Source organism: Rattus rattus, chromosome 3 (assembly GCF_011064425.1).
Source record: "Rattus rattus isolate New Zealand chromosome 3, Rrattus_CSIRO_v1, whole genome shotgun sequence".
NCBI lineage: Eukaryota > Metazoa > Chordata > Mammalia > Rodentia > Muridae > Rattus > Rattus rattus.
The window spans coordinates 64,256,042-64,268,402 of record NC_046156.1 but is presented as its reverse complement, the minus strand read 5'-3'; the positions used below and the strand labels follow the sequence as shown (position 1 = coordinate 64,268,402).

The window sequence follows — 12,361 nt, the reverse complement described above, 5'->3', positions numbered from 1 at the left end:
AGCTCCCCTTGAGCCTCTGTGAGTCTTCATTCCTCTTTCCGTCCACCAGCTCCTCACCACCTGTCCCCACCATAGCATGCGGCTCTCGGCTCCGCATCCTCCATGTACCACTCACTTCCCTTTCCAGACATCCTCTCCTCTAGCAAAAGCCTTTGTGCTCAGACCTCAGACTCTGGGATCAACTTCTACTGCGCAGCTTAGTGCGAGTAAGACTTTGAGTAAAAGAAGGTAGCAAGCGTGGGCTGAATTAGGGAGCGGCAAGTGCAGACTCAGGAAAAAGGAGAGCCCAGGTTCAAAGAGAAGGTAGGATCTCTGCCCGAACTCCAGCTTCTCCCTACCTGCGCAGTGTTCTGGGGCAAAGGGGGGTGGGGTGGGGGTCAGAAGCAGCCAGGCAGCAGTTCTGACCTGTAATATGCAGGTGTTTAGAGGAGCAGATATGGCGGTGGCTCATCCTTATAATCCCAGGACTGGGGAAGCTGAGGCAGGAGGATTGCCACAAATTCAAGGGCAGCTATGACTCCTGATTCTAAAATCAAACCAATGAGCTGGGCATGGTGACACACATGTTTAATCCCAGCACTTAGGAGGTAGAAGCAAGCAGATCTGTGAGTTCCAGGACAGCCTTGTCTATACAGTGAGTTCTAGGATAGCCAGGGCTACACAGAGAAACTGTGTCTCAAAAGACCAAAACAAACCAAAAGTCAAACCGAAGAAAGAAAAGGGTGTACTAGTTAAAAAAAAAAAAAAAAAGCAGGCAACTCGGAAAGTCTCAAAGGGAAAAAGGAAGGAAGCATTAAGCACTAAATGTACTGTTAAGATATCCTATGCAAAGCTCACAGAAAATGCAAGGGGCCAACCAGTAAACATGTCCAGTCCAAAGCCAGTCATGGTGGTATGGAGTTAGCATTTCAAGATTAGCCTGGGCTACATAGTAGGACCTTGTCTCAAAAGAACCAAACTAACCATAAACCACACAGAGAATCCAGTCCATTCTCTGTTCTAGGAGAGCCACTAGCCTATAGCCTGCATCCCTCTACTACTTCCTAATTGGCCTTATATCTTGTGCTTACTCCCTAAAGTGCATCCTCAAATGAGCTCAGGTTCAGCACCTTGCTTTACCTCTCCATTCTGCCCTGTACAAAAGCTCAAGTTACAGAGTCTGTAGAGATGGCTCAGTGGTCAAGAGCGCATACAGCTCCTAAAGAGGATCTGAGCTTGATTCTCTGCACTTCGGGCAGCTCTGCCTGCAAGTCCAGTTCCAGGAGGAGCCAGGGCTTCTAGCACCCACACACAATACACATAATTAAAAACAAGTTCGCAAAGGCTCCAGTTCTAACTTATCCTTCATGGCTTGGCTCCTGTTTATCCAACACACCCAGACCAGTATACAGTAAAGTTATATTTTTGGAATGATAGAGATGTCATCTTTATGTACATTATGTACATAATGGGGGCTTGGAGAAACTGTTGCTATTAGAATTTCTGTTGTTGTTTTCTGTTTGTTTGTTGAGTCAGGGTTTCACTCTAGCCCAGACTGACCTAGAACTTGAGGCAATCTTCTTATCTCGGCCTTCCAGATGCTTGGATTATAGATATGAGCCACTACCCAGCATTGTTGGAATTCTTTACTTTAGTCGTACATTGTCATGTGATACACACACACACACACTGCTGAGATCTCAGGGCCTTGCGCAGCACTCCACTGCTGAACTGTATCCCAACATTTTTGTCTTATTTGAGACGGAGATAGCTTGGAAGTGTACAGCCCAGGCTGGTGTACTGGGGACACTCCTGTCTCAGCTTCCTGAGTGCCAGGCATATAGTGTTTCTTTAAAAGGTATTTGTTTATTTCTTTTTTCCACAGGGTCTCATGATGTAGCCCTGGCTCCGATAAGGGAGCTGAGGAACCGTGACAAAATCTTTTATTCCTTTTCCTTTTTGTTTTTCCTGCTCCTTTCACTAATTTTAAGGTTTGATTATCCAGTTCATATTCACTGAAGAATGTGCTGTGTAGATCGGGATGGTCTCAAAATCTTCCTGCCTCTGCCTCCCAAATGCTGGGATTAAAGGTGTGGGTTACCACAACTAGTACATATAACATCTGTACGACAACAAAAATCAGGCTGTGGTATAGGTAGGTACAAAGCCTTGGGACCAGTTCCCAACACTAAAACCATCCATCCGTCCAACCAGATAACCAACAGTAAAAACAAAGAGACCCAGAGAGAAAGGAGTTAACTAAGAGAAAGGCCAAAGAAGTGCTGGCTCTGGGGGCTGGGACAGGATGATGGACTACCTCCAGGACAGTGCTGCAGGTAAGAAGGAGGTGGGCAACGGCTAGGCCAAAGAGTGCCACTCTGAGAGAAAGTGGGCATGAGCGAGTTGCTGTACATGCGCACAGACTGCTAATGAATGGTTCAAAGAACAAGTGAGCTGGTGGCTGCCAAGGGGAAGTCAGGAGGTGGTCCACTCACTCGGACTGTGTCCTGTCACACGTGTGCTGATAGGCTTGACGGGTGGTGTGACCACACAGGTGTTTTCTCTTATAGCTGTGTCTGAACTGAGACTCCTTTCACAGCTGGGGACCAGTGAGTACACTTCCCAGGTCCCTTAGGGACAGGGAGCTGCCTAGGTCACATCTCCTTTTGGGAGAAGGCCGAGTCTTCAGTTCCTCATCCTAGCATCCTAGGCCTCACAGAATGGATAGGGCTCTATCCCTTCTGCCCTCCTCTCTACACAAAGGTTGGGAGGAACCTGTGGTTTGCCCTTCTATCCTAGCACAGAGAGAGAGTCAGCAAAGCTGGTTTTCAGTCTCACTCTTCCTTCTTGCTCTCTGTCTCTGAGCCCTTTCCAAGCACACATGCCCCCAATTCCCCTTTACACGTAGAGAACTTTTGGCCTCAAGGCCTATTTATTATATAGTTGAGTGATTACCAGGTATCTTAGGGGCAGTCCATTCCTGGTTCTTCAAGTGTGTGGGTTGGTGGGGTCACTGTGCCAATTTTGGAGAATATTAGATCCTGCTGTAGTCTCACTGGAGTCTTAGGCGGCAAGCCAAGCTCATGAGTACCAGAACCACACCAGAGACAGGAGCCCAGGATAGATGCCCCAGGATGAGGCAGGTCAGACGCATAAACGGCTCAAAGCAAGGTTCATGGTTCCCTCTCAGTTGTTTGCGCTCCATCCTTGGTGAAGGCCGGCCGGCTCCAGGAGTCTTAGGGCTATAGAAAAGAGGGGAGAGCTGAGCTGCAGGTTCCAGCCCAGAAGCTGCAGCCACACCTCCTGACACTCTCCCCTCCCCTCCCCACCTGAGTGATGCAGGTCTTGGTGTCAGGGATGACAGGAGGTGTTCCCCGCCACCATTAATCCAGCAGTTCCTTGATACACCAGCAACAAAGAAGGATGTAGGCGACTTCCTTCAGGGTTCGATACATGCCTTCCCACCCTGTGCCCATCTTAATGACAGGCACGCGGAGACCAGTGCCTCGAAGGGCATCTCTCAGAGAGAAGGGCAGGGCCTGGGTCAGGGGCTGCATCGGTGGCTTCATGTGGACAGCAGCTCGGCAGAGGGGTGTGGACGCTGCCTTTGGGACCTTTTATCCACTGTCCCCACCCCCTCAGGCCTCATGACTAAAAACAAAGGCTCTAGGGTCTAGCAAAAGAAGGTTCTGGGGCCTCGGAGCAGGCTGAGTCAGCCTTTTAGATGGGGACGGTGGTTAGAAGGGAGGGCTTGGCCACCCCATCCTTTATCCTCCACAGCCAGGAAAGCCCAGCTTCCCTTGCGAGCAGGCAGTGCTCTTCCTGGTTGCCTCCTCTCCTTTGGTTGACATTGAGGCTCATTCCTAGAAGCTCCTTTCTAGTATGTTCTACCTTTCCTCCAGCCCCCTCCCCCCTCCCGAGTGAGTACTGCCAGTTCGGGAGCTGGCAGCCTCCCTTGACCTCAGAGCAGGAAGGCACAGTCAGAGCAACAGGCACCAACAATGGTACATGAGGTACAATTTACTGACATGACAGGTTACCCCAGGCCAGCCCCCTTCCCTCTGTCTTGTCCCAAGCTTGTGTGAGATCACATTCGGGAGTTCCTTTCCTCATCCTCATTCTCCAGGAGGTATGCTGGGCGGTAGACAGGGTGCCCTCCTGGGCTCAGGCACTTCAGGGCCGGATTCTGCTTTGTGTTCTCCCGACTCCCCAGTGATGTGTACCTGGAGTGTTGAAACAGGAGCACGTGGGTGATGTGTGGGCTCTTTCTATCTCAGCATCCTCTCCCCCCAGCCCTTCAATAACCTTACCCTCTGTCATACAGGATGCAGTATGGGACAAACAGCTGCCGCAGAAATTCCCAGATGTTTCTGTAGGTCCAGTCCTGGAAAATGACAGTCACTAGAACTGGCCCCAGCCACACCTACCACTGCCATCCCCAGCAATGGGCCATCCAGGTACTTCTGTTCCCCTAGCTGTGAGGAAGGCCTGCTGTCTGGATCTCTGTGTGGGCTAAGTAGAGAGCCAGAGAAAGTCCTTACCCAGACAGATTCTATCCCAGGACCCTGCGGTATAAACCCCACACCATGGCGAGGGCTGTGTTTAAGGATAGAGCTTTCTGCCATGGTAGAAGTGTCTAGCCACATGCTGTCTCACACTGTAGGATTTGAAATGTGGCTAGGATAACTTAAGATGTGAGTTGTGGGCTGGAGAGATGGCTCAGCGGTTAAGAGCACTGACTGCTCTTGCAGAGGTCCTGAGTTCAAATCCCAGCAATCACATGGTGGCTCTAATCATCTGTAATTCTGGTTCCAGGGTACTGACACCTCTTCTGGCCTTGTCAAGCACCCCGTGTGCTCATGGTAGCCAGACATACATGTAAGGACACACCCATATACATAAAATATTGGCTTAATTTTTTTCTCCCCTTTCCTTCCTGCTTTTCTCTCTCCCCTTCTTTCTAGCAGGGGTGCTGGAGAGATGGCTCAGTGGTTAAGAGCACTGGCTGTTTTTCCAGAGGTCCTGTGTTCAATTCCCAGCAACCACATGGTGGCTCACAACCATCTGTAAAGGGATCTGATGCCCTCTTCTGGTGTGTCTGAAGACAGCTACAGTGTATTCACATACATAAAATAAATCTTTGTAGTGAGGTCTTACTGTGTACCTCATACAGTTCTCAAGATGGCCATCCTCCTGCCTTAATCTTCACACCTGCTGAGAGTTAAGGTGTGTACTAGGCATGTCTTACACATCTTAGGCTGGCCTTGTACTCATGTAGAGCTGGGAATGACCTTGAACTTCTGTCCTCCCAAGTCCCCAGTGATCTGTACTTAGAGTGGTGCTGGGCAGGCTCGGGCAGGTGGGAGACACTGAACTCAAGGCTTTGTGCATCTAGGGAGGCTCGGCCCCAGCTCAGCTACTTCCCTGTGTTATGTGGTGCTGAGAATTGAAGCTACAGCTTTGTCCATGCTAGGCAAGGATTCAACCAAGCCCATCCCAGCCCTTGGAACTGATCTTTGCATTTTATCTAATTAAAAAAAAAATGACATTATGAATCACATGCCATAAATTTCATCTTCTGAAAGTAAATAAATCAGGGCATTTGTTTTCTTGAGACAGGGCTGGGCTGTCTCATACAATCCTACCTCAGCATCTCAGTGGTTTTAATCATTTGTATTTTCTTCTTTCTTCTATTTTTGAAATAGGGTCACGTGGCTAGACTGGCTCACTATGTAACCAAGGCCTTCTTTGACCCTTAAAAAATAAATTGTATTCATTTATTTGTGTTTTGGGGGGAGGCAAGGTCTGTGTGAGGTCAAAGGGCGAGTTGTGGGAGTCAGTTCCCTTCTCCTGCCACCTTGGTCCTGGAGATAAAGTGAGGTCATCAGGCCTGGCAGCAGGCCCTGGCCTTAAACTCCGATTCTCCCAAAGACTGACATTATAGGCATAAGCACATGATGTTCAGGTGTGCCAGGCAAGCACTACACCAAAGGAACTCATCCTCAGCCCCAAAATCTGTATTTCAGTTCAATTGCAAGTATGGACAAATGACTGCTGTCATACTGGATAGCACAGGCCCAGGTCACTGTTTTGTCCACAGTGAAAAGCACACTGCCTGCCACTGAATTAGTGCTCAGCTTAACTGGTCAAACTGAGGATGAATGGACAGCACCTGTCTGCCCTGGGAGACTGGGCGGGCACTGGGAAGGTCCAGGGACCGGAAGCAGTCAGTCCTGTCTCCTTACCAGCAGCGGGTTGATGCGCATGAATGAAGGCCAGCCAGGGTCGGTGGGGCTGAAATGGTGGAGGCTACAGGAGTAGGGGTCAGTCCGTCGAGTGCCCATCAGGACAGCCTCCAGCTGGGGGTGCTTTCCCTGGAGCTCACCCAGGGCCTGCTTCATGTTACCCTCAGCTTCTAACACCTGTAGGTTATACCTCGGGGAGGAAGCAGACAGGATGAGGACCAGAGGGGATTCTACCGAGCCCCTCTGGGAGCCCAGTCCTCTAGGTCCCCATACCTCTTGATGGTGTCCTGCAGAAACTGTTCCAACTCAGGGAAGGGCGAGATGCTGCGAATGTACAGGATCTGGAGAGGTTTTGGAACATCAGGAAATTTTCTGGGGAGAGTAAGGATCCATAGACTTGCCAGTATGGAGAAGAATATTGTTCTCCAGAGAGCTCAATATTCTCTTGGGACGTGGGACCAACAGCCATACCTCTCCCTTTCCCTTCTTTCCATCCAGCCAACTCACACCCACTTCCTGAGACACCCGCTCAGGTCTCTTTTCCTTTTGTTTGGAGACAGGGTCTTGCTGTGTAGCCCAGGCTGGCCTGTAATTCCTTATGTAGCAGCCAGCCTCAAACTTGTAGTGTTTACTTTACTGCTGCACCACCCGAGAGCTGGGATGACAGGCGTGTGCCAATTTGCCTAATTCATTCTCATTTCAAACCTAAGTGTCAGTTCTGTTGTTAATAAGATTAAAAAACATCTCCTGTCCCGAGGAGAAAACTGGGTTCCACAGGCTTTTAGGTTGCCCAGGCTAGCCTCAAGTCATAGCAGTAGCCTCTGCTGCTTCTGCTGGGGTTGAAGGCATGCACCACCACAGCCAGCTGAGAATTATTATTATTATTATTTTTAAAGATAGGGCTTTAAAAAAGAACCCTCATGGGCTGAAGAGTTAGTTCAGCAGTTAAAAGCACTTGTTGCTCTTGCAGAAAATCTGGGTTCCAATCCCAGAACCCACGTAAAGCAAGCTCACTCCCTGACTTCTGGGACTGTGACCAAGCCAGGTTCTATGACTGCCGGTAAATCTCACCTCCCCGGCTGGACTGCTGACTTCCCTGTGGTTGACTCCACACTTAGACCTGGGGTCAGACATATGCCAGATGTTCAATAAATATGGGGGACCGGCACTGACTGATCACCTAGCTACCTTCCTCCCGAGCGCCACCTGTACACCCTGTCGCTCTGCTTTCTGGGATCGGGAGCTGGAGAGGTTTCAAGTAGGTCTTTCTGAGGCCCTGCCTCCCAGGGGTAGGCTTACCTCTGCACAGCTGCATGGAAGAGGTGCAGGAGGGCGGTGCAGTCCTTGCCCCCATTGAAGCCCACACAGATCTGGGAGAGGTGGTATTGAGCCAGGGCAGTCTCAATGGTCTGTAGGGCACCTGCTACCTTTTTCCCCAGACAAGACCCTGCCATGCAGGCAGGGAAGAGAATGTCAGCTAGGTATACACGGCTGTCAGAGAAGTTATGTGACCTTTGCTTAAAGAATCACTATTGTCCCCATGTCCTGGGACCAAACTCTTCCATGCTGTCTGGCATCGTCTGTCTCCCTGCCTGCTCTTCAACCCTACCTCCCATGACCATGGTTTAAGTCTTTCCTCTCGGGTAGGGACTGAGGGCTGGGAGTATGGGGTATTATGGCTTCCTTTCACCCTCTGCAGCCCCACCTGCTTCCTGCCAGCCTCTTTCCATATTGTTTGCGCTTGCCTACCTCCATGTGCCACCAAATCCCCATCCCTCGGTGCTTATTTGTCCAGAGAACCCTTCTCCTCCCCCAGATCAAAGCTGGTGGAATTCTGGAATCCACTGCAGAATCACATCTCAGCTACAAGCACTGGTTTACCAGCTAACCCGTGTGGTAGAGCACAGCAGTTCTGACAAGCTATACCAACCCCCACACCCAGCAAAGCGCTGGTGAAAGGAGGTATCAATAGTTTACTGGGAGAACGAATAGATCAACAGCAACTCTCTTCGACCTTTTCCTGCATCTGTGGGAAGCCCTCTGAAAGCACTGTTAAACCTAGAGAACTCAGACTCCTTTCCCAAGGAGGCTCCTACCTGACTCAGCGAGTTTGTAAACAGCCTCACTGGCCTTCTCAACAGCATCGGGTAGGTAGGGGACGAGTGATCCTTGGGGCAGACGTGCAGTCAGATAGGCCAGGCATTCCTCCAAGGGCTCCTTTTCCTCGGAGTCTAGAATCAGCTTCACCTGGTAGTAGTTGCTGCTCCAGTCAGGATAGGAACCCAGGTTAAGCCTACGCCCAAAGTGGGCCTGCGCCTCAGACAGGACGGGGGCGATAGAGCCCTCTGATGCAGCCACATACAACTCCTTCAGGTGGAATTGCACGGCTGTGTTTTGGAACAGCCCTTTCAGTCCCTCCAACACTCGTCGCAGCAGCTCCGGAATTCCTGGGAAGAGGTAGACATTTCGGACAGAGACCAGCGGGAATCTGAAGGGGTGGCCAGTTCCGGGATCTGTACCGTAATGCAGGCGGGCAGAGGAGGGCACCATCGACAGCTTCTCCCAACCCTCCCCTCCTAGGGTTTTGATGGCTGCTTGGAGCTCAGGGTGTGGTTTGAGCTCCTCCCCAAAAGCCAGTGCCACTGCCTCAAAGGTCACATCGTCATGAGTGGGGCCAATGCCCCCCGCGGTGAGGACGTGAGTGAAGCGCCTGGAGAATGAGGTGACCTCGGATGCAATGGTGGCTACTTCATCAGGTACAACAGAGACTCGGCACACCTGGACCCCCAGGGAGCGCAGCGTTCGGCAAAGAAAGTAAGTGTTGGTATCTTGCGTGTGTCCCTAGGAATTGGAGGAAGGATGATACTGTCAGTGCTGGAGAATGAGGGCAGATGGGGAGGTAGCTACATCTGTCAAGTGAAGGGGAGATTGTTTCTGGAACCGGAGTGAGAATGAGAAAACTCATTTGAATGTAGAGAAGAGGGCATTCTCCTTGGGGCTGTCCATTCGTCTTGGCCTTACTTGGATTTAAAGATTTCATAGTCAGTTCTGCACACTTTGATCTTGACTTGATGTACACTCAGTCATTAATTCTGTGTGGATATTTGGACTTGGTCACCAACCCCAACAGTTTCAGTTTTGGTCCCCAGTTTCAGGATCCTGTTAGACAGCCTCACCACATCCCTGGTTATTTTGCTCAGTGGCATCCCGGACACAGTCATGGTCAGGCCTTTCATTTTTGTCATCTCCACTTGTAAAAGCCCTCCCCATCTTCTCTCCTCCACACTCTCACTTCCTGGGTGATGCTGACAGCCTCCTGGCCAACTCCCCACCCCCACCTCCAGCCCCCAGCGTCCCACCCCCAGACCTCAATCTCGCTCCATCAAACTCTGCTCCCTGCCTTCTAAGTGACCTTTTTAATGTGTCACTGTGTTCGCCGAATCACTTCTGTGCTCAGAAACATGTTGTCTCCTGCATACAGAATAAAGTTCAAATTCTTTTGCAATCATTAAAGCTGGCTGGCCATACTGTGTGCCCTGTCTTCTTTCCTAGCCTTAGCTTCTACTTCTCTCTCTACAGAGGGATGAGTAGTTAAAGAGTTTGTGTTGGGACTGGGGATTTAGCTCAGTGGTAGAGCGCTTGCCTAGCAAGCAAGCTCAAGGCCCTGGGTTCGGTCCCCAGTTCCGAAAAAAAAAAAAAAAAAAGAGTTTGTGTTGCACCCTGTCTCAAAATAAAATAAATGAAAAGTTTGTGTTCTGGAGCTGAAGAGATGGCTTAGTAACTAAGAGTGCTTTTCCAGAGAACCCAAGCTTGGCTCTCAGAATGGTTGGGCAGCTCATAAGAGTCTTAAGCCCCACTCCAGGGAATCTATAACTTCTGCCTCTGTGAGTACTCCCCCTCCCCCACAGACATATAAACATAAAATTAACATCTTTAAGCCTGGCATATGGTGGCCTACATCTTTAATCCCAGCACTCCAGAGGCAGAGGCAACAGCAGGTGAATCTCTGTGTGGTCAAGGCCAGCCTGGTTAACATTTAAAAAAAAAAAAAAAAAGAAAAAAAAAAAAGAGAGAGAGAGAGAGAGGTCTAAGCCAGCCTGGGATACCCAAACTCAGAAAAAAAGTTTGTGCTCTGGAGAAAAAAAAAATTGGTTTGGTCCCCAGCTCAAAAAAAAAAAAAAAAAGAAAAGAAAAGAAAGAAAGAATTGGGCTAGAATTCCATCTCTACCACTATTTATTTTTTCTTTCTTTCTTTCCTTCTTTTTAAAAAAGATTTACTTATTATATATAAGCACACTGTTGCTGTCTTCAGACACACCAGCAGAGGGCATCAGATCCATTACAGATGGTTGTGAGCCACTGTGTGGTTGCTGGAATTTGAACTCAGGACCTCTGGAAGAGCAGTCAGTGCTCTTAACCACTGAGCCATTTCTCCAGTTCCCACTATTTTCATTTTTATTTATTCTGAGATAAGGTTTCTTTATGTAGCCCTAGCTATTCTGGAACCAGCTCTATATACCAGGCTGGCCTCTAACTCATGAAGATCCACTTGCTTCTGCCTCCCAAGTGCTGTAAAGGCATGTGCCACCTTGCTCCTAGGACCTTGTAGTCTTGTGACCTTGGATAAGTTTCTTAATTTCTTTGAGGCTGTTTCATAATCTATAGAGATCTGTAATAAAAAACCTAAGCGCACAGAATTGTTGCAGTTTGTAAGGCCGCATGTGATGTAGTAAGTGCAGACCAGCCTCTGGTAGACAATAAAAAAGATCAGGGTAACTATTACTATTAGAAACCTATGCTTGCCACCTCCCCACACTGGGGCCATTCAGAATAGAGTCCTTTCTTCCAGTACCTTCCTTCTAGCTCACCTATCCAGTCTGCTGAGCTCCTTGAATAACTTAAAAACACGTGGGATACACATCACATACACCTGTGCTTCCTCTCCTTGCCCTGCCTCCTGTAATTATGTGGCTACTTTGCTCCCCTTTGCTTCTCCGTGGCAAGTTGTAGGAAAGTTACTATCCATCTTTCAACAAAAAAAAACTCAACGGGAGGGTCATTTTCCTCCAATATGTTAGAACTCACTCCAGGGCCCTACTTTGACAAGAAAGGGGATTCCCACTCTGGTTTCCCTCCTTTCACCGGAAAGAGAGCCCACAGCAGTAGAATGCCACACTCTTCCCCTCTTCCATTCCAGACACACCTTAAGGATCTCATCTCCAACAATGATGATGCCCGCTGTCACGCTGCGTCCTGGGGGCAGTTCAGAGGCCCTAGATGCCATGGTCCTGCTCTCTCTGCTTTTTAGCAAGGCTTTCAAGTAGCCACTCAGAACCCCAAATTGGGGCCGTAAGTACTGAGAGGCCGCCAGGTCTACAGGTCTACAGGATGCTGGAGGCCATACCCTGAGTACTCAGTCCGGGGTTGAGGGAGCCTGGAAGAGCCGGAAAGGACAATGAAGATGGCAGGAGTGTAACTTTTTCCTTCTTGGAGGAAGGAAGGCTCAATTTTCTTTAGTCGCCTTTACTCTGGTCTCTCTAACGTATTCTTAAGGCCCAGGTTCCTAAAAGCGTCTCGATTCCTATTTATTTAAAAGTGCCATGTTCTCCCAAGACCTACCACTTTAGCTATTTCCGTTTGCTGAGCAGGTCTGAAATTTGCTCTGTCTTGGGTATCTGCACCTTTAAATGTCTCTCTTCTCTTCGGATCACCTGCCCCTTTAAATGTCTACCTTATTCTGGGCCTTAGGGTCCCTTTAAATGCATTTCTTTCCTCTCTCCACCACTCACCAGGACTTAACCTACTTTTGCACCCTTTCTATCCCGAAATCTGTTTTTCTCACCAGGCTTCAGATCACTGATCTTGTATCATTCCACCTCTATTTTGCCCCCTTCACAGGGTCATTCGCTCTTTCCTTCCCGCATGTCCTAGGACAGCTTCCGTAACTCAAAGTCCCGCCTAACAATGCTTCATGTTGATTGGTTACTCTGGCTGTCGCTCACTCTTAACAATAGTTCTATTGGTCTATTTGGCAATCGCTCATGCGCTTCATCCTAGGCGCTAAAGGAAATGCTAAGTTGTTATTGGCAACACCACGTAGTCATCACTGCCCGGAAATAAAAATAGGGGCCTGCCCT

At 49.2% G+C, this 12,361-nt stretch overlaps 2 protein-coding genes across 5 annotated transcripts; both read right to left on the bottom strand.

Annotated features, from left to right (window-relative positions):
* Positions 1-2,876: 2,876 nt before the first annotated feature.
* Positions 2,877-12,164, bottom strand: Flad1 (flavin adenine dinucleotide synthetase 1). Of its 4 annotated transcripts, XM_032897963.1 has the most exons (9): positions 12,067-12,164; positions 11,428-11,658; positions 8,321-9,065; positions 7,524-7,671; positions 6,498-6,596; positions 6,225-6,414; positions 4,290-4,363; positions 4,020-4,202; positions 2,877-3,221 (listed from the first exon to the last, which is right to left on the bottom strand). In XM_032897963.1, the coding sequence occupies exons 2-8, from the start codon at positions 11,506-11,508 to the stop codon at positions 4,067-4,069; spliced, it is 1,473 nt and encodes a 490-aa protein (XP_032753854.1). In that variant the 5' UTR covers positions 11,509-11,658; positions 12,067-12,164; the 3' UTR covers positions 2,877-3,221; positions 4,020-4,066. The 4 variants fall into 4 exon arrangements, 3 of the variants coding, with proteins under 3 accessions (XP_032753854.1, XP_032753853.1, XP_032753855.1); XR_004387351.1 differs by having other exon boundaries at positions 2,889-4,202; positions 6,498-6,565; XM_032897962.1 differs by having other exon boundaries at positions 2,889-4,202.
* On the bottom strand, positions 2,889-3,565 carry Lenep (lens epithelial protein). Its single transcript, XM_032897965.1, has 2 exons — positions 3,309-3,565; positions 2,889-3,221 (listed from the first exon to the last, which is right to left on the bottom strand). Exon 1 carries the CDS (start codon positions 3,546-3,548, stop codon positions 3,363-3,365), a length of 186 nt encoding a protein of 61 aa, XP_032753856.1. The 5' UTR covers positions 3,549-3,565; the 3' UTR covers positions 2,889-3,221; positions 3,309-3,362.
* Positions 12,165-12,361: the final 197 nt, after the last annotated feature.